The sequence below is a fragment of the Periophthalmus magnuspinnatus genome, chromosome 14 (genome assembly GCF_009829125.3).
Source record: "Periophthalmus magnuspinnatus isolate fPerMag1 chromosome 14, fPerMag1.2.pri, whole genome shotgun sequence".
NCBI classification, from domain to species: Eukaryota; Metazoa; Chordata; class Actinopteri; order Gobiiformes; family Gobiidae; genus Periophthalmus; species Periophthalmus magnuspinnatus.
Genome location: NC_047139.1, coordinates 13807512 through 13830311, shown reverse-complemented (window position 1 = coordinate 13830311; position 22800 = coordinate 13807512). Strand labels below are relative to the sequence as shown.

The 22800-nt window shown below is 38.8% G+C and overlaps 1 protein-coding gene across 2 annotated transcripts in view; it reads left to right on the top strand.

Moving 5' to 3' along the window:
* Positions 1-843: 843 nt before the first annotated feature.
* ncam1a (neural cell adhesion molecule 1a) overlaps positions 844-22800 on the top strand; it is a 543500-nt gene continuing 521543 nt past the window's right edge. For both annotated transcript variants that reach the window (XM_055226537.1, XM_055226538.1), the window contains exon 1: positions 844-1067. In XM_055226537.1, coding sequence (XP_055082512.1) covers positions 1010-1067 — 58 coding nt within the window. In that variant the 5' untranslated portion in view covers positions 844-1009. The remainder of the gene's footprint in view (positions 1068-22800) is intronic.

Sequence of the window (22800 nt, the reverse complement as noted above, 5' to 3'; positions counted from 1 at the left end):
CCTGTCTTTGAAAATGACTTATTATTCCTTTAATGGCATTTACGCTTGGGGCATCTCTGGGATTAAAATGTCGACTGTAAAACACCGCTGGGTTTCTGAATTTGCCCCATGTGACTCAAAGTACCACTGTACAATGAGGGTTTGTTCCTCGGTGCTGTATTTGCTCATATTAATGTCGGAAGGGTCATTCTATATGCTCTGAAAAAAAATATTTTGATTATGATTTTTTTTCAACTGTCAGTGACTTTTGGGCCACTTCATGACTTCACAAGGTGGAACAGAACATTTTGAGCTATGGAGATGTAGACAGACTAATAATAAAAAGTGTCTCAAACATGTGTAACTGAAACAAAACACAACTCCAGGTATATTTTTGAGGAGGCAACAGTATTATAACGAGGCTTAAAGCGCACAAGAGTCAATTTTGTGTAATATAGAACCTTTAAAAAAAAAAAAAGTTATTCCCATTGTCAGTGAACAGAATTCATAAAGTATACCTAAACATACCAAACATAAACATGCCCATTTCAAAGTTTTGATGTTATGGCTGATCATTTAAAGCATCTAATTAGTCATGTTCTGGCCTTGCCCCCTTATGCGTAAAGCGCGCACACTAAACCTCCAGTAATCCGAATTACCGAAGCTGCTGGCCATCTGCCGTCTCTCCCCATGGCCCCAACGCGTTACGCACTACTTTGTTCATCCTCTGCCCGCCCCCTGCCTCTCTCCTCTCCTCTCTCTCCTCTCTCTCCTCTCCCAGCTTCTGTGTGTATGCCTCTACCGGGCGGAGTAATTCTTCCCAGTGCATGTGCGTGTGCTACGGTCGCTGCTGCTGCTGCTGCTGCTGCTGCTGCTGCCTCTCTACTTGTCACTCATTGTGCGGCGAACAGCGGTCGCGACGTACATATATAACTCAACCTCCTCTCCCCTACTATTTGGACCACTCTTGGATCGTTCTCCACGCTGGTTTTATCACCAAAAAAAGCTACCAAGGACATAAGCGGTTACGATGCTGCGCGCGCTGGACCTTTTCTGCGGGGGGTTGCTGCTTTGGATCGGCTGCACAGGTAAGGTTATCCGCTGGAGGGATGCAACGACACGGGCAGGTGGATAAGAGGCGATGGTGGCGGTGCAGGAGCGGGGACATTTGTGGACAGCAGCATCCCCCCCTAGTGTCATACTAAGCCCGTTTGGTGTTTTTTCTTGTTGGCACAGGGAGAAAAGTTTGGTTTACGCGGTCGTTGCTGTGGATCGGTGCGTAAAGGTAGTTTTCGGTGAGAGGAGGGAAGATTTGAAAGGTGTTAGGAAGAATTTGAGCGCACATTCGCAACAGAGTAGAGTCGTGGAACATCGTGAGCAGCGGTAGCAGCGTGTTGTTTTGAGATGGTGCAAGTGCGCAGGCTGGATTGGAAGCGTTGGACCAGTAGACTATAAATGGCAAGTTATGCTGTAGTGGTTTGAATCATTTTTTATTGTGGTGCGTTTACGGCGTGTTGGACAGTAGTTTGGGATGTCGTTCTGAGCCAACATCATCACCACAGCAGGCTGGTTCCGCGTTGGGATAGGATAGTGCAAGATGGTGATAAAGTGCATTGCTTCTTATAGCTTATGAAAAAAAAAAAAAAAGAAAAAGGATAAAAGACAAAAAAATAAAAAAAAAATAAAAAATAAACAATAACACCTGGGATTAGGGACAATGGACAGAAATGTTCAAATAATACAAACAAATAAAAATAAAAAATAAAAAATCTGTATAAATATTATTTTGGCATATTGACAGGAACTTTTTTTACAGGATAAATAACTTGGACACAGTAGCTCACACTACAATATAAAACAAAAACATATAATATATAGTAGAAGTTTATAGCCCCCCCCCTGCTTGTTTCCATGGAAACGTTGTTTCTTCGACTATAATCTTTACAATATGGCATAAAGTCTATTTCCATGAAGAATGTTCCGAAATATGGTTTTAACTTTCTCTTTCCGTGGAGTCATGCAGGTGACGTGCCACCTCCAGAGAGATACATACTGTATCTTTAAAGCAGCAAAAAGAGCAAAAGACTTGTATCAAATTATGCAGAAATATTTGCTGCAGATTTTTATCGTCTAAACAACATGTTGGACTCAAGCCCATTTGAGCTATGCACTGCCCAGACACCACTGAACTGAAAGTGCAACAATATGGATTGATAGATTCTTGCTTATTTTAGCTAGTGTTGGACATGTGCTGCCCGTTTCAAGTCTCATATCCCGTGTTTATAAAAATGTTGTGTGGCGACTATGATGTTTTTGTGCTGTTGGGCAAAACTCTTACATACCTTGTCTATGTGAGATAGTAGAGTTACATCTTGGCAAACTTTTTGGGTGAAGGGACTACCGCCTGCTTGTCTTTAAGATGTTATTGCATTGTCTTAAATGTTCCACCATATGGCATTAAATTGATTTACCTTTCATTATAATCAGGCGAGTGGGCTTGCCTCTCCATAGATCTACCTGTAACATTGCCCGGTAGAGTCACTGTGAAAATATACTTTTAACACACTACTGTGGAACATTCCAGAGAAAGCAATAACATCAAAAACAATAATCTCCTCCTCACCCTCTGCGGGTGGTCTCTCATCTCTCTCATCCCCTCTTTGCCACACTCCAGACCTCTACCAGAGGCCTGGGAGCTTGAGGGTTCTGCGCAGTATCTTTTCTGTTCCTACTACTGCACTTTTCTGGACTGAGATGTCTGATGTTTTTCCTGGGATCTGCTGTAGCCACTCCTCCAGTTTGAAGGTCACTGCCCGAGTGCTCTGATGACCCCGGGCACCACTGATGCCTTCACCTTCCAGGCCTCCAGCTCTTCTTTGAGCCCCTGATATTTCTCTAGTTTCTCATGTCCCTTTATCCTGATGTTTCTATCACTTGGTTCTGCGATGTCCAACACAACGGCTCTGCTCTGTTGTTTATCCACCACCACAATGTCCTGTTGGTTCATCATCACTGTTCTGTCAGTCTGTATCTGAAGTCCCACAGGATCATTCTCCACTACCTTTGGAGGTGTTTCCACTTTGACTGTGAGATCTCTAAGTCCAAAAAACATATTTAAAATGCAATATTCAATGAAATGCTTTAAACTTAATTACTTAACAGTTTAGGTAAGACTCAGAAACAGGTCTTAAATAAAACTGTGGTCCCCACGTAAGTTTACCATTTTTGGATGGAATTTTCATCTCTGAGCACAAGCCTGCATCATCCATGCTGCCGCACGTCAATTTTCCATCAATATACAAAAGAATGACACAAAACAATACACTACAACACCACAAACCTGATACGATACCATTAGCAAAGTGCACTCCGATTGTGCTGTAATAGCAGTCTGAAGGGGCAGTGACTTAGCATGGAGAGCAACCTGAAACTTATTAAACATGATAATACGTTGTTTTCGGCGTAATATAGCATTTTCAAAATAATAAAAAGTAACATCTAAAAATGTTATGCCTTGGCAATTAATACCCAGTAGAAGTATAATATCCTTCTTTAAATATTCTCTCATAAGTTGTTTGGTTTCTTTGACTCTGTTTTTTAGCCTTTTAGCTCTGCATTCAATGTGAGTGAGACACACATTTGTCTGTGTGTCTGGACGAGAGCCATGACTTACCAGCCCTTAAGTAGTTTAAAAGCGGACTGGAGCGGAGATGTCCAAACACTAGACAAGATTAAGTGGATTGCAGCGGATGTGATTTTGAGAAGCAACCAAAATGTTCAGGGCTCTAAAGGAGCAGATTGGGTTTATTTGGTTGGTAATTGATTTGATGACACAAATTGGAGTTGGTGAAAGTCTTCGGAAATGTTGTCTAAAGTTGTGAATGGATGTGTACCATACCAGTATATTTTACACTAATCTAAAATGTTATTGAAAACAACTAACCAAATTTTGTGTATGCGTATCTGTGTATCTTTAAGGTGTAACTTCTGGTGGTGTGTTGGGCACCTACTGGGACCAGTGGAGATGTTCTGCCAAGAATATTTCACAGTAGAGCATTAGACAGTGGTTCAGTGGTTAGAGCAGGGGTCCCCCAAACCCAAAGGTTCCCAATTCCTGTTTGGATCACGTGTCTGTCATTGTGTCCTTAGGCAAGACAATTCACCCGCCTTGCCTGGTAAGAAAGTCGTGTGTACATGAGTGACTGGTGGTGGTCGGAGGAACGATGGGTCAGACTGACAGCTTCACTGCTGTCAGTCTGACCCAGGGCAGCATGTGTGGGTTGAATAAATACTGACCGCTGTGTAGTGCTTTGAGAGCCTTTGACAAGCCTGTAAAGAGCATTACAAGTGTAAGGCACTATTATTATTATAATTACAGGTGTTTTTCTTTATAAAAAAATAACCTTGGAATAAACCTTAGAACAAAAAAAAAACAAAACAGAAATTGTATAAAGATGTGGACTAAGAGATGCTTTCAGCTCCAGCCAAATGAAGCTCACCGAGGCTAGCAGTTGTAAAGACAAATTTGGAGCCGTGTTTCCATATTTTATTCTGATCGTAAGTATCATCACAACCAAAGAGCCAATCCGGAGCAAGGCTGTTGAAAGTAATGCTCCGTTCCCCCGCAGTGCTGGTTTAGCGTTTAGCAACCCTGTCAATGAAACCTGTTTCTAATGAGGGAGAGAAGGCACCTGATTTGTTTATTATTAATGTTCATATCTTGATTTACGGACACAATAGTGAAATAGGATCACATAGAGCCGGTTAATATGAACATTTTAGTAAATTGGAGCCAGAGTCGATGGAGCCGGAAGCGCACTCTTGTTCACTTCATATTTGGAATGTGGCGACTAGTGGATTAGCTATGCCCATTTATACATACGGTTTATGGAAAATAGATCTATGAATTGACCTGATGACATGGTCTCTATGACGATGGATATGTTTAAGGTGATACTATGGAGTATTCCAGGAAAAACAATATATGTGTGGCTGTTTGATGGGTCGTGCTTGTTAAGGGACCATAAGCACAGTTTGGCAGTCACACTTCATTACTATGCCCCATGGTAACACTACAAATGGAAAACCTTGATCTGAATCAAAAAAAAAAAAAAAATCTATTTCTTTTACAAATGTAAGTCATTCTTAACTTGTATCCAATATCCGCACTGTTAACACTGAGCTAAGATTTCTATTAAATTCAAAATGTTTTTCTCTTTTCTACCTTTTCTCTCCCACTTAACATGTTAGCGTTTTTGGCGCTAAAATACTAGCTCTCTGTTGACACTGCGTCCTTGACTCAATTCACTGTTTGTTTTATTGCTCGGCGTTTTGGGGGGAAGTCGGCGCCTATTCAGTCCAAGTGAATAGACATTATGCACAAAGGGCTCCAATCCGGCAGCTCCCAGGGTTATAAAAAGGGGGCTCTAGATGAGGGGGGTTGAGGGTGCGATTCCTCCATATAAACACCAACCCCCCAGCCCCTTATCGGTGCTAGACACACCCGCGACCCCGCCCCCCAAGTGCTCATGGCCATGTCAAGTGCGTCTGGAGTGTCAGGATACATTGTAGAAAGCAATAGTGTGAGTCAGAAATACTTACATTTAATTAAAGCAGACCTTTTAAGCAAAATGGACTTTTTAGAGATTTAACCATGTTATAGTTGTTTTCCCTTCTCATTAACCATCTCAAAGCTGTGTTTAGAGTGATTCATGCATGTTTGAGTAATCTTTATTTTCCTGTATTCAAGACGTTATTGCTCCGATCAACCCCAGTTTTCACCGCCACCGTACGGTACACGCCCCCTCACTCTTTGATACACGTAGGATTTGGCAGAGTTGCGTAGTCATTTTGGTACAAGTGAAAAAAATGTGCTCCATCAGAGGCGCCGACAGCTGCACGGCTTTCTGTTGTGATGACGTCTGTGGCAACGGCTGCTCCCATTAGGCACCTCAGTTTTCTAACGTAGAAGTCAGCGGACTTGTTTCTTTTATGTTGTCACTTTAGATCAATATTGTGATTTAAAACGTCCAAGGCAAAGGGCTGTGACAGTGGCCCATATGGAGAGCACTGAGACTGGGACAGACTGGGGCTGTCACAGCAGAACAGCAGCCTGTAAGCCTGTCAGACAGAATCGACATGCTCTATAAAAGTATCCATAAATGTTATTGGATCACATTGTAATTATTTTTTTGAGAAATAATTTAATAAAATATATTACTTAAAATCATGGGCAAATTTAAATATTTTGTTGCATTATAATAGTGATAATATTCTAAAACAGCAGAATTTGTGTTCTTTTGATTGCTCCTGACTGTACATTGGATTTGTTCTTGCAGACAAACATTTTCAGTTAAGAAAACGGTTCAGAACAGTTCATAAATTAGGCCCAATGTGCCTGATTGGACGACAAAAGGCGACCCCATCAGTATCTTCTGTATTAGTTATTACCCGCGAAGATGCTATGTAAAATAAACTACAACTTGTAAGTACAGCTTCCGTCATGATGGCAATTGGCTTAGCTAGCTTTTTGGTTCAAACTTTGTGTACTGTTGTTGTGTTTCTGGGCAAGACACTTCACCCACTTATACATGAATGCACAAATGGAAACAACATCGTACAAAGTGCAAAAATATTAGCATATTACCGGCCCTTTAAATCCTGTTATTCCTTATTGCAAAGTTCCTGGAGAGAGAGCTATTTCATTGATGACATATCAGGCCTATTAGAGGAAGTGGGCGATTATTTGAACCGCAGAGGGCTTTTGTATTGCGCTTCCTTCCACTGTGACTGGGGCTTGTATTGAATGTGGGGAAAAAGAGGAGTGATTTAGACAACATGAGTCAAGCCAGCGCGTCTATTTATTAAGATTATGGCAATAAGCTGCTGCCGGCGTACTGTGAGGAGATGTGAGCACCTCCCATCGATACTAGGAGCGATTTAGTCAGAATTGCTTGTTACATTGGATTTGGGTGTGAAAAGTTCTATTTTCCGATTGCATTTCAAGTTAGCATGCTGTGTTGAGAATGTACTGTCAATGCAATAAATGTAATCATGATGGTTGTTATGGGAGTCAAAATAGTGAAACAATACATTTTGCAGTAGATGTATACAATATGTCATTGTACCCAGTGGGCCTGACATGAACCAAATGCTAGATTTTCATTTTGGCTTCAATAACACATTCACTTCCACTGTGAATCTGAAGAAGAGACTGGACTTTTGTCAAATTGCGCAGATTTAAAGAGGGGGTATTATGCAAAATTGATTTTTGGAGCCTTCCACCATGTTATAACAATGTTTCCTCATCAAAAACATGCCAGAAGAGGTTTTAGATGTCATGTTTGAATAATCTTCCGATCTCTCTTGGGCTCTATTTGAACCCTCCTTATGGTTAGCTGTACGATTCTGTCCAAAGCTCAGCCCACAAGTACATGTCAATCATGCTCCTTTTTCATAAATAAACCAGAGCAGATACAAAACACTGGACTACAACTTTGCAAGCCTGATGTGTTGTGCAGTATTTTAATTAGCAATGGCGCTGATTGTGTTGTGATGGCGCTCTGAAGGGGGAGTGACTTAGCACAGGGTCCAAAGGCAGGGGAGACTCGGAGCACCAAAAAGCGAAAGTGAAACCCATAAAACATGTTAATACACTGTTTTCAGCAAATATAGCATTTTCAAAACAATAAAAGGTAACATGGTGATATAAATATGTTATGTATTAGCAGTTAATACCCCATAAAAGTAAAATGCCCCCTTTTTAAGTACAAACAAACACAAGGACATGTGAGGAGGCAAATCATTTTCAACCTTCAAGCTTATTTTCTCTAAGTGATTTAGGGCTGTCGATGGTGCCTTAGTTCACCAAAATGGACAAATTTTGTAGATACATACATTTTATTTTTGCAAAACAACAGAAATGAGCAAGCAGAAAGTGGATTAGCTGAAGATTTGGGAGTGAATCCTATGTTTAATCCGCTTTTTTCCCCTTGCAAATACACTTCCTAGTACTTTTGTATATAAATAAATAGTTGTTTTTGCATCAACTTACCGGTAAATGCAGTTGTAGTATCTTAAGTGTGGTTTCATGGTCAGATCATAAAGAAAACTAATCGCTTGAGATAACAGACCACGCCAGGACATGTCTTTAGTATTTCTTTAGCCCTAATGTGGTTTACTGTTTATATCTTACCTGTATTTTTTTATTGCTCTTTTTTAACTTTATTGTTCTTTTTTGACTTTGTTTATATTTGTTCTTTGAAGCATCCTTGAGTGTCTGTATAAGCACTATATAAATAAAATGTATTGTTGTTATTATTATTATTATTATTAGGCAAGGCAAGGCAAGTTTATTTGTATAGCACAATTCGTACACAAGGTAATTCAAAGTGCTTTACAGAATAAGAAAGACATTAAAATCACACAAATCAAACATAAATAATCACAAATAATCATCATAAAATCAACATTAAAAGAGAAGAGTGCAGAATAAAAACCTGTCAGTCATATGCACAGCTAAACAGAACTGTTTTGAGTCTGGATTTAAACATTGTCAAAGTAGAGGCCTGTCTCACATCTTCAGGAAGACTGTTCCAAGTTTTAGCTGCATAAAATTTAAACGCTGATTCCCCATGTTTAGTCCTGACTCTGGGCACCAGCAGGAGGCCGATCCCTGAAGTCCTCAAATTGCGAGATGGTTCATATAGCACTAACATGTCGGAGATATACTTTGGACTTAGGCCATGGAGAGACTTATACACAAGCAGAGCTGCTTTAAAGTCTATTCTTTGAGCTACAGGAAGCCAGTGCAGAGACCTGAGCACAGGACTTATGTGCTCATATTTCCTGGTTCTAGTCAGGACCCGAGCAGCAGCATTCTGGATGTACTGCAGCTGTGTTAAGGCTCGTTTGGAGAGGCCAGTGAGCAGGCCGTTACAGTAGTCTAACCTACTGGAGACAAATGCATGGATAAGTCTCTCTAAGTCTGGCTTTGACAGTATACCTTTGATTTTTGCAATGTTTTTTAGGTGGTAAAAAGCTGCAGATGTTATTGATTTGATGTGGCTGTTAAAGTTCAAGTCTGAGTCCATTATTACCCCTAGATTTCTAGCCTGATTTGAAGGTTTTAGAGAGAGAGACTGGAGGTGACTGCTGACACTTTCTCTATGTTTCTGTGGGCCAAAGATGATAACTTCAGTCTTGTCTGAGTTTAGCTGGAGAAAGTTGTTTTGCATCCACACACTGATCTGTTGGATGCAGTGGCAGAGTGAATCCACTGGTCCATATTCACCTGCTGCTAGTGAGACATAGATCTGAGTGTCATCTGCATAGTTGTGGTAAGACACATTATTGCTGCGTATTAACTGGCCTAATGGCAGCATATAGAGATTGAACAGCAGGGGTCCCAGGATTGAACCCTGGGGCACCCCACAGGTCAGGGACATTTTATCTGATATACATTTTCCAATTTCAACAAAGTACTCCCTGTTTTCTAAATAGGACTTGAACCAGTTTAGTGCCGTACCAGAGATGCCCACCCAGTCCTCCAGTCTCTGTAAGAGGATCCCATGATCAACAGTGTCAAAAGCAGCACTCAGATCTAACAGGATCAAGACTGAGACTTTGCCTGCATCAGTGTTCAGGCGGATGTCATTTGTCACCTTGATAAGAGCAGTCTCAGTGCTGTGGTGGGGTCTAAAACCTGATTGGAAAACATCAAAGGAGTTGTTCATTTCAAGGAAGTTAATAAACTGTTGGTAAACAACTTTTTCAAGGACTTTGCCTAAAAATGGCAGATTTGAGATTGGTCGATAATTGTTCAATATTGTGGCATCAAGACTGCTCTTCTTTAGGAGAGGCTTGATAACCGCAGTTTTCAAAGCACTTGGGAATGTTCCAGATTGAAGTGACATATTAACTATGTGAGTGAGTGGTGACAGCAAACTGTTGAGCACAGACTTTAAAAATTTAGTGGGTAGCACATCGAGGCAGCATGTAGATGAACTCAGACTGGTGACAATCTCTTGGACAGTTTTATCAGTTACAGGTGTAAAGTGAGTCAGCTCTAAGTGTCTAGGTGGGTGCTGGGTTGTTATTTGTGTTGTGGAATTTATGGCATTTTTAATACCCTGAACCTTGTCATTAAAGAATACTGCAAACTCATTGCACTTAGATGTGGAAATTAGTTCTAACGGCAGTGGAGCTGGGGGGTTTGTTAATCTGTTTACCGTTGCAAACAGGATACGAGAGTTGTTACTACAACTTCCAATAATGTCAGAAAAATACCTTTGCCTTGTTCTACATAAACTGTGGTTGTACATGTGCATCTTTTCTCTGTAAATTTCATAATGAACCTGGAGCTTTGACTTGCGCCATTCCCGCTCGGCCCTCCGGCACTCCCTTTTCTGTGCCCTGACCGAGTCATCATTCCTCCATGGCGCTTTCTGCTTATCTTTAACCATTTTAACCTTCATCGGGGCAATGGTGTCCAGAACATTCAAAACACTCGAAATTACAGAGTTCAACAAATCATCAACATCAGAACATGAGGCATTTTCAAAGTGTATCATTTCCATGAACAGTGCACCTGTGTTATCATTTATGTGTCTCCTTCGAACAACTGCAGGACCAGCCGCTGGTTTGGGAATAACAGACAGGTCAAAGAAGACACAGAAATGATCAGACAGAGCAACATCCACCACATTGACATTTGAAATATTTACTCCTTTTGTAATGAGCAGGTCCAAGGTGTGTCCTCTGTTGTGGGTGGGCTCGCTGACATGCTGAGTCAGGCCAAAGGTTTCAAGGACAGAACTGAGCTCTTTAGCGTTCCTGTCAAACACATTATCCACATGTACATTAAAATCACCTGTAATGACTAAACCATCAAAGTCTGTGCATATGACTGAAAGCATCTCAGTAAAATCATCAATAAAACTCAGACAGTACTGGGGAGGTTTGTATATGACTAAGTAGAGTATGGAGGGGGATTGTTTTAGCTCCATTTTGAATGAAACATACTCAAAAGATGAAAACACTCCAAATGACAATCTGTGAGTAACTAAACTATCTCTAAAAAATGCGCACACACCTCCACCTTTTTTGTTTACTCGTGTTTCAGATTCAAATTTGAAGTTGGGTGGAGTTGATTCCACTAGAATTGCATTACCTGTGTTTTTGTCGAGCCATGTTTCAGTTAAAAACATAAAGTCAAGACTAAAAGAAGAAATAAAATCATTAATTAAAAAGGACTTGTTACATAAAGATCTGACATTGAGCACAGCAAGTTTCAGATTAGTTTCAGTAGGACTGGATGTTATCTTCTTACAGGGAATGTGAACTAAATGTCTCTGATTGGACAGTCTAACTGTCCTTCTGTTATTATTATTGTTATGAAGAGACTCTCATCAAAAACATGCCTGAAGCGGGTTTAGTCATCATTCATGCACATTTGAGTAATCTAGCGATGTCTCCCAGGTCCTATTTGAACCCTCCTAACTGTTAGCCGTTAGATTCTTTCCAATGCTCCGCCCACAATCCTACACCACCCACGCTCCCACATGACAATTCTCCATAGATATACATCAGAATGATACAAAACTGTACACTACAACTTCACAAACCTGACGCGATGTTGCAGTAGCTTCATCAGTGGGATTGTGTTCTGATAATGCTCTGAAGGGGGAGCACAGGTCTTAGCGCGGGGAGCAAAGGGAATGGAGACTCAGCATCAAAACAAAACATGTTACTGTGGGGTTTGTTTTTGGCGAATATTGCATTTTCAAAACAATAAAAGGTAACACGCCGATACAAAAATGTTACGTGTTAGCGGTTAATACTCAATAGACGTACAATTATTCTGAAGGGCACATATTTTCATGAGAGAAGTTGAGCCATTTTACACGTAGCACACTTTCATATCCGCTAGCTACATCTCCTACTTTCATTTCATCTGTGAATAATCATATGACGATTTTATTAGATTTTTTTTTCCATAATCACACAGCCCTGTGTTAGACCAGCTGTACCTGCCCTAACCCCGTTGCTTGCGTTAACATTGAGGTGGTGGCCAAGCTGAAGGGAGCCCGAATGGAGAGGCCGGTTATGATTTGTTGTGACTTTTCATTGCACAGGGGCATAGTTGTTGACAGATTGATGGAGAGCTCTGTTCCAGCCTGTGTGCAGGGGTTTGGTTGCACTGTGCCACTCACAAATATGTACGTCATAGCTGCTACATAAACTCGGTGTTACTGGTGCAGTGTAGTTTGCAGAATATTTGAAATGAGAGAAGATAACAGAGCTGTCAGCTAATTCAAACAACTTTACATTATGCATTTCACTAGTGGTATGCACAGATAATAGTGTTGTCAGGATACAAACATTTCCTTAAACTTAATTTTCGATTAAAACGAATAGGCCTGTCACAATAACAAATTTTGAAGTGCGATATATTGCTGAAGTAAATATAGACGGTAAACGATAATACTGAATCCAGATATCATACCGCAGAATTATTCACAAAAAAGTATTCTAAATGTATAATATTGTTGAGCTGTATACATGAATAGCAGAATGCAACACTTGAGTAATTAGTTTGTGTAATTGTAGCTCTACAGCTTTAATCATATTGCAGAAAAAATAACCAAACCTTTTCCATTACTACATTACTATAAAGAAAAAGTCCCCACGATAAATATTGACCCCCAGAAACATTGTTCCATTTATAATATATGGAATGATCTAAAGGTCCATGTGTGTGTACTAGTCTATGTGTCTTATACTTGTTCTGATGCACCTCAAGATCATTCAAAACTATTCAGGAAAGGCTCATTTCTGTCCTGTGAATGTGACATTTTCAGTATTAATACATGCTCAAATGAGTATCTAGTTTCGGTTCTAGTTTCAGTATTGATTAGTATCTGTTTTTTGATACTTTTGGCGAACGTAACTAGTATGGATGTCCAGATTATTTGGCTAATCAGTTACTGTGATTATTCAGGTCACAATATGCTTGTTAGAACAAAAAAAGGAAGGCTATAAGTATTTTTTTTTATTTTTTTTTTATCTGGCTGTTGAGTGACATACTAGAAGGACAGTGATATATTAGAAAATGTGAATTAAAGGTGCAGATAAAGACTTGATTTTTACCGTTACATAGAAAAAACACAACTATCTCATTTTAAACAGTTTGCAGTGGTCCAGTTATTCATCACTTTCCCAACACATTTCGATCCTAAAAGCTGCTTATACAAAACAGCTGCACAGATTGTCTTTATTACATAACAAAAAATATCAGGTACAGCCACTTTAATGAGTTCACTGTTGGTCGCGTTGTGCAATAATCGCGAATAATCGTAAAATCGTGCTGTTTCTTCTCAAAATATAGTTGTAACACTAGACTATACTATCATGACAGCCCTGTGTACACTAGAAGCTGATCCAGATGCCACCTCGTTACATAGCTACCAATTAGCAACTCGCGTTTAATCGCTCGTCAAAAACACTGTCAGTGACGCCACATCGACGGGTCAATCATGTCAAGAGTGAAAAGTCATACCAACTGTATACTGGGGTTTTGCTTACAGCCAACAGTGACTACAAGCTTGTAATCGGATCTATCACAAATTAATAAACAGGCCTGTACATGATTTTTCAGCAAAAAATGTCTTGCCCCAGTACAGATATATGGTATAAGCAGCTGTTGAGGTCAAAATATGTGCACTGTGTACTGTCTGCATCTAATTTTAAAGCGTTTTATTGTCCGAAAATCAGGATGTGTGGGTTAACAGCACTTTTCAATATGACATTTCCTGTTAAACTTGATGTATAACTTTATTTTTATTGATCTACTTCATCATCTTATATAGGCTACAAATATACACTGTTTATTAGAGTCTTATTCATTTTATATGGAGGTTACCACATTATGAGCCCCCAGAGGGTTTTTTTGGTGACCATAATTCACATTATATTGTATAAAGTATCTTATTCTGTATTATTTTACCTTGTGTAAAATAAATAAAACTAAAACTAAAGCGTGCTAGTTGTTGTTAGTTTTACGGTGATGGCACAGCTGCTCTGGCCTCTGAAAGTTGAAAAAAAAAAAGCTTATGAGCTCATCTTTGTGATTAATTAGGATGTTATTTATGCATAAGGTAAGTGATGAATAATTTTTTAGGTTTTTGCGACTGTAAAAATCAGATACAGCGCCTTCAAAACATGAAATTGCATTAGTTAAGTTTTAGTTTAGAGTGTCTAATTTTTCATTAAGTCATTGCTATAAATGAAAATAGTTCCAGCTTTAACACATGCTTAAAAATGCATGGGTAACTCTTTTGGGTTGTAAGTCAGCCACCTGTTTGTTTCCGTAGAGACGCTGTTGTTTTGCCCGGAATATAGCACAGTATAGCATTAAACTTGTATATCTCCATGGAGACAGGCGTCTGACACAACCAGGCCAGGATACGGGTCAGATCCAGTAGGAATACATGTTTATGTTTTTCAAGATCTTTTACTTTTTTACCCCAAACCAAAAAAAAAAAAAATACATAATGCATCATTATTTTTACATTGAGCTGCAAAGTGATTTCTTTGTTTTTTAGTCAGAATTGTATTGGAAATATGGAAAATGCACATCTGTTAAGCATTAAATTCTCATAAAACACTGGTAATAAAAGAACAACTGCTAAATGTACCATGCCCGACACTGGGACCATTGGTTTTAATAGTGGCTAGTCATTATTCCATCACTTTGATCCAATCCTATATATAGCATCCACCACTTGGCCCATTTGATTCAGTCCCACCTTTACCATACCGTGCAGTCAATTATCCTTCCACTTTTACCAAATACAATGACTTACTTTGCACTACAAATTGTGCTTAGCAAACAGAAACACTTTGACACACATTGACACACGAGGCACTGGTTTGAACTCTTACGGAAAAAAAAAAAAAAAATCAAAAATACAAGCTACAAGTTACCACTTTTATGGAGCGAAAGAGAGAGAAAAAAACTTAAATGCAAGCATATGGGGTTTTTCACTGCTGCGGTGGTGAGTTCAAAGCCACTACGAAAATAAAACGGGCTATTTTGGACTTTGGGGGACTGGATACAGAAGCCAAAACACATGTAAATTATAAGGCTGCCGGACCAACTCACAACTAGAGCCGGGATGAAAAAAAGTGATCCCGAACGACGTGTACGTTTTGTAAGTTGTTTTGTGATGTAAGAAATGCTAATGTGGAGGAAAAAATACTAAGCATGAATAGTTTTAAGTTTAGTGTTGAGCACCAGAGAATAAGGAAGTGTGTGGTTAGCATGCTAGCGGCTGTTACTCCGCTCTGGTCTCTAAAAGTTTGTAATGTCATCGTGGTGAATAGTTAGGATGCTCTGAATGCATAAAGTAAGCGAGGAATAAATTTGGACCACTGCGAAGTGTTTAAAACTACTACTACTAGAACTGCTTTGGGTTTTTACACTTCTAAGATGGTAAAAAGTAGTTGTACTGTAAGAAATAAGTCGTAAGTTTCGGGATATTTTATATTGGGGGCTTTATTGAAAAAAAATCTCTTTTGTAAGTTGTTTTTATCGATCTCAAAACAACAACTTTGATATTATCTTTTTACACCTGTCTCCCGCCTGTCATTTTTCACACATCAGAACATTGCTTTGAGTAGAAATAAAAAAGCAACATGACAGCAGTGAAAAACATGCAAGTTATGTGATTTTTTTTTTTTAATGACAACTTAAAAAAAACATCAGGTTTGTGGATATGCAAGCCCATTCACAGTAAGAACACAGGTTTTTGTCTGTTTTTAGTGCAATAAAACATGTATAATGACAAATCATGCTTTTATTTTAGTCCGTTTTTTGGCAAAATGTTACATACTATGGCTTGAAGTAGTAGTAAGGAATACGTATGTGTATTAGGGACATAGGACAATACAGTTATGTTACTTTCTGGAGGTGGCACATCACTTGCATGATTCCACGGAAATAGAAAGTTGAACTATACTAAGGAACATTCTTTATGGAAATAGACAGCTTTTATGCCATACTCTGTAACATTCCAGCCAAAGGAACAACATTTCCATGGAAACAAGCAGGAGGAGGTCATATAAGAGTGAGCTTTGTGGAGAGGCAAGCCCACTCCAGTAAGGATGAATGATTTTCAGTGCAAAAAATACACAACCAAAGCTTTATTTTAGTCTAGCCTTGGTTGAAAAGTTACACATTGTTTCTTTAAGTTGTTTTTACTGATGATGCACTGAAGATTCTTTTTGTGCACGTCTCAACAAGTTCAATATTAGTTTAAAAAGTAGAAAAAAAGTTGCAATCATGTAGCAGCAACAACTTCTACATTATCTGAAAGTTTTAATAACTCACCATAACTTTTATTTTATTATTATTATTTTTTTTTTTTACTAAAAGCATCAACACTAAAACATTTATTTATTTATTATGACTCATCTGTTGCACTTCTCCACAAAAATCCAGTCTTTGGAATTGATTGAAAATGTCAGCTGCAATAGTGATAGTAAAAATTGGAACTGAGTGATCTATCCAGAACATCACAATTATAAATGACATTTTCAGTTTAAATAAGCTTTTTTTTTCTTAATGTCTATCTATTTGCTGTCGTAGTAGTTCGGATGCTCAGTCATAGAAAGTACACAGCCTCTCTGCAGTTTAAAGATGCAGCTTTTCTAGTGGTGGGTTCTGCTTGTCTAAAGAAAGATCAACGTGGTATTGGAATCGGTATTGATTATCGAGTCTATTCATTAATATCGATGCTATGAACCAGCTCGTCTAGGGTCAGGGAAGTAACAAAAAAACAAAAAGAAACAAAAAAACAGGATGGAAGAGTGGTAAAGTAAGAAGTAATTTATTGCGCAGGGTTGTAGACGGTAAACTAAAAAAAAAAAAGGATCTAAAATACTTATACTGAAGGTACTTGCAAGGTTTTAAACAGAAGAGTAACAGAGGTAAAGTTAAGTAAGACACACATTTTACAATAACATAACAAAATCTTCAATACCACCGTAGCGACATGACAAAAGAGACACACACACAAAAGCAGCCCCGAACAGGTGTCCTGAAGCTTCTTAAATGGGGGGAGGCAGCTGCAGGTGGGCTCCAGGATTGGCCAGGCTGGGAAACGTCCTCCAATCACAGGCAAGAGCTCACACAGACAGGATTTCATGGGTGAAGGATGAGAGATTCAGGGACACACATGAGACGTAATTGATAAATACAAACAATGAAAAGAACTTAAGGCGTAGGGCTGTAAGAATCGAAAAGGAGATTGTAACTTTAGCATTATGACAGCACTAGCTCATAGTAAGAATGCATGTCTTTAAACATATTTTTCCACATAATAAAACACCTGTAATGCAAGGTGGTTGAGTCAAATGCTATACTGTGGAACATCCCAAGGGCAGCAATGATATCTCCATGGAGACAAGCAAGGTGAAATGCCACCAGAAAAGTGACATATTACACCGCTAAGAATCACTGATGGTTAGCGCTCCTGCTGCCTCACGTCAATTTTTAATTTTTTTTGGTTTGTCATTTTAACGAAGATTAAGAAAGCGAAATATCGTTTTTGTTTCCTTGCAAAATTAAGCAACATTCACCAACATTCAAATTACACCGCCAAATGTCACTATACCTACCTGAATAAGTCATCATCATACAATAGTGGCACGCTACCCCGCTACCCTAACATATTCACCCACCAAAAAACACAGTAACAGAGATGCTAACTCGAGTGAAACGAATCCGGTAATGTCACACGATTACCGACATTCAGAGACATTCATCATTCTAAAAAGAACCTATTCAAAGTCCGTGCCGAAACCTCATTTATTCGGTGGTGGATTTCTGTCCCCGTGGATGGCAGGTGTAGAGCCAAATGAGCTGCCTCTCCAGGTGCCCCAATAGCAGCCATTTTGCACAAAGCATCCCAACACAAATCCGGCAGGTGCGACGTGAACCGGGATGCCAAACAAATCCAGGAATCAAACCTCTTCCAACTGTCTAGCGTTTTCTGTAACAAGTCTCCGAGTCGCAGCAGAGAGATAGGCGCCAAAATTGTAAGAACAAAAAAAAAAAAAACGGGAGCAAAGAACCGTGAGTTTCAAAGCGTAACAAGAAACAGGGGAGCTGAGGGTAGAGTGTAAAATGCATATTTGAATAGCTGCTATGGTTCAATCCAAAACGCTTTCTAGAAGTCAAATACTTTTCAGATTTGTAGATTTTTTTTTAAAGGACCTGTACACATTTTTTTTTCCATGTATTTGAGCACAGGAAAAACAGTATTTGTCTTGCCCTGGTACAGATATATATTTGATAAGTAGCTTTTGTTGTCAGAATAAGTCTGCGGTGTGCTGTCTGCATCTGATTATAAAACATTTTACTGTCAGAGTATCGGGAAGTGTGCAGTTAGCATGCTATCTATTTGTTGTTAGCATTACCGTGATGGTCTGCCAAACGCTTATAAACTCATCATGGTGAATAATTAAGATGCTCGGAATGCATGAGGAATAACTTTGGACCACTGCAAACAGTATAAAATGAACTTTTTCACGTTTTTGTGACAGTAGTGATGAGATTTTAAGGCAGGATATAGTGTTGTTTACTCATCACAAACGTAGATGGACCAGTTCCACCTCATGACATCATTCAGTAATACCTCATTCTGATCATTTTTTATACATGGACTACCTGCTCTAAAATGCATACTTTGAAACAATCATGTGGCAATTGATGATAATAATAATAATAATATGCTCAATGTGCACTATATAACTTTTTTGCCAGGAATGTTCCACAATTTGGCATTATCGTCCATGACTTTCATTGCAAGTGTTTTTATTGTTCAAAATACCTTTAAAAAAATCCACAAATCCTACTCTGGTGGTGCCACCCATAGACGTATAATTAGTAGACATGACGTTCAGTGCTAATGCTATCGTCTACTTAGCAACTCGATTAGTCTAGGAAGATTTTGGAACTCTGGAGCAAGTCCCCTGCATTGTTCCTATAGCCGTTAGCACCAGCTCTTAAAAATCTCAGGATATTAATAATCCAGAGGGTGTCGACTGGTAACAACCCATGGACCACATTTACATCAACTCATGGCCTTGTTACAACCCGCCTTTGAGTGTGTAAACTTTTTGGTGTTTTATTTGAGCTAGTAATTACAAGTAAAAGTGGCATCTGAGCTAATGGCAAACCAACTTTCTGTTAAGATTTCTAAACTTGTGTGGCTCTGGTAAACATCTAGTGACCACAAACATCCTCTTTTACATGGTACTAGTGAGGAGACAAGATAAATGACAAAAATATAATGAAATAAACATGTTACATACTTTAAAAGGCCCATATTACACTATATTCTGATCTGTATTATAAAAAACATACCAGGAGTTGTGTTTTGTTTTATCCACACATGTTAAACACACAAATCCTGCATATTTAGGCTGAGTTCTTCTCTAAAACTGAAAAGACTTACCTTGTGATGTCATAAGGTAATACAGGAAGTGCCCCATTATCTCATTTAAATGCTGCAAGAATATTGAAAGAGGTTATGTCATCTGAAACCGAGCTATAGGGAAATGGCTGTTTTGCCAGTGGAATATCTTTAAATAGAACTTATACAAGAGTTTTTCACACATGCTGTACGAAGTGTGACAGTGCATGATGAAGAAGGCTCACAAGGGGAAGCGGAGAACAAGGCAAGCTTATATTTGATCACAGAGTTCACCACTGAGACTCTTGACAACCATAAAATTACTCCATGGTAGATGGCGCTTCAGATTATGTGGGAAACTATCACATAATGTTAGCACAGGCTATGTTAAAAGTTCCCTTATACATTACACATATTTTGACTTTATATCTTTGTGATTTTTGTGCTTAAAAGTTTCCGTGTTTTATATTCCCATGTGGGCTTATATCTGTGTAATTCCTCAGTCGTCCAGGTAGTTTCCATAGTGGTCCATGGGTGTAGACTAGTTATTCAAGAAAGCTTCATTTCTGTTCTGTGAATGCGACTTTTTTACAATTGATACTTGCTAAAATGAGGATCTAGTTCGATACCAGTTTTAGTACCGATTACTATCAGATGTTTTATACTTTTGACAGCCCTAATCGCTACACATGCTAAAATCATGCATGCATAAGCCTTTCGCCATGGAAGCTCCTCCTGAGACCTGAAACCATCTGCTTCCGCACATGCAGACGAGTGGGAAGTGAGACTTGTGTCTGTGACTATAAATAATCACTCACCTTAACAACGCCACGCTAAATTAATATGGGTAAAAACAAACCAAACTGTACTATAGGGCTGCAAGATTCATCGCAATCGAATCAAAATCACAATTTGAATGGATGCAATTAGCAAATCACAAAGGCTGTAATTCTTGAAGTGCCATAATTTCCTCCACAAACAGCAAAACACTCTTATTGTCTTACTTTTTTGCATAAAAACTGCTAGCCCTGTAGTTTAAATTTGTAACATCTGAAATTCTTGCATTAGTTTGTCAATTCATTTTTCAGTCTTTTTCTCAATTCATATGATTAAAGCATCAAAGCAAATCTAATTGTTTTCATTTCAACAGATTGTTTTGCCAGACCAAGGTTTAGTTGTTTTCATACCTCAGATACTTTTCATACCTCTCAGTAACAGTCTTCCTCAAAGAACATCGTTGCTGGATTAAGAAGGCATTTCAAATTCATAATGTGCCCGTTAGACTATAAACCCGGACGAGGGGGCTTTTTTACTCCCACACACCAGCGGTACTGTCCTGCTGCCTCCACCATTAGGAAGACAGCGCCAAAAACTGTTTAAATCAGCTGACTAGACACATCACAGCAACATCACGTGACCACTAGTCTAAGACCGCTAGTGAGCAGTCGAAATTGTTAGGTATGAAAATAAACTAAACCATGGTGTGGAAAAATAATCTATTAGTATAAATTAACGGACCACGTGAACCTCATTTCACTGCAAATTTAAGTGATTGCAATGCTTCTCAGAAATATCATTATTAGATATTTTCCCAAATTGTTCTGCCCGGCTCTAATAAAAATCCAATTTATGTTTTAATCCAAAGTTCACAGTTTAAACACATCAAAAAGAACTGGCAAAAAGACTGAAATATGAACTGTTAAACTAATACAAGAATCACATTTCAGAACATGTTTGTACAGATCTAAACTACAGGGTGAGCAGTTTTTATGCAGAATAAGATCAGATATGCTGTTGTTTGTGGAGAAATTGCAGTACTTGGAGAAATGCAGCCTTTGCCATGTCGTAATTGTGTCCATTCAGGTTGAGATTTCAATTTGATCACGATTAATCTGAAAGGTAACATACATATTTGTAACTTCTTTATCAGTTATGAGTCAAAATAAAGCTGAAGCACATTGAACACGAAAGACTGTATCATTCCTCCATCTTATTACTGTCAGCCAATCACAGCCTTATATCTTTGCTTCTCAGCCAATCACGTAAAAGCCATATGAATGCACTCCGCCCATCTCCACCGTAGCAGCAGAACCATCAGTCACCTCAGCCTCAGTGTCTAATCTTAACACTCGCACTCATTTGTTTTATTGGAATGGGTTCAGTTCGTGTTGCTGTTTAATTTCTTCATAATTTTCATCAACTTATTATTTTTGGCTTGCAAAAATGAAATAACTAAATAAAAAACAAACCCAAAATGAACAGAAGGAGAGAGTCAGATTGGAACATTTGTATTGTATTTACTCCCATAGTACCATATGCTAACATAATGTCCAAGAAAGAGGTCTGGTGTTTGTCTTCACATTAAGAACAGGAGTATCTTCAGCAGAGAGAGAGCAAAGAACATCTCCATGGTAACAAGCGGATGGCGGACCCTGCATCAGAAAATTGCATATTACTCGTTTAAGCTGAATTTGTAACAGAAATAAAGCTAAATGACACTTATTTGTTTTCCATAGATACTTTGTTTTAAAGAAAGTCAATGCTTTGGAGCTTTCTACCGCTTTATAACAATGTTCCCTCATCAAAAACATGCCTGGAGAGGATTTAGATGTCATCCATGCGTGTTTGAGTAATCTAGTGATCTCTCCTGCGAACTTTTTAAACTCTCCTTAAGGTTAGCAGTATGATTCTGTCCAAAGCTCAGCCAACAAGCCTACGCCACTCATGCTCCAGCGAAACAATTTTTCATAAATATACAAGACACTACACTACAACTTCACAAACCTGATTCGATGTGCAGTAGTTTCATTAGCAGGGTGCACGCTGATTGTGTTGTGATGCCACTCTGCAGGGAGGGCATGTTAACACAGTGTTTTTGGTGAGTATAGCATTTTCAAAATAATTAAAATTCAAAGTAACATGGTGATCTAAATATGTTATGTGTTAGCAGTTAATACCCCATAGAATTAAAATAGTTGCTCTTTAAGTTATAAATATACTAAGAAAATTGCAGAATTCAGGACTGGCTGTGTCTGTCGTGCTTCTCTCACTTCCTATCTTCTTGGTTCATTCTTGGGTCACCAGCCAAGTAGAACTATCCCACGCATCTCCAACAATCCCTCACAGCAGGTTTATCCGTCTTATTACGCAACCAATCATTAGCTTCATATGCCCACGTTGACCTAAACGCTATAAGTAGCCCAATATATTTAATTATCCGGAAACTCAAAGTATCTCCTCTTTCCTTGGGCAAACATTCCGATTGCAAGTGTAGAATTTTTCCCTTTCATTCAAACCATTCTTTTTACATTCAATTCTCAAAAGGGGCCTTCCGACACACTTT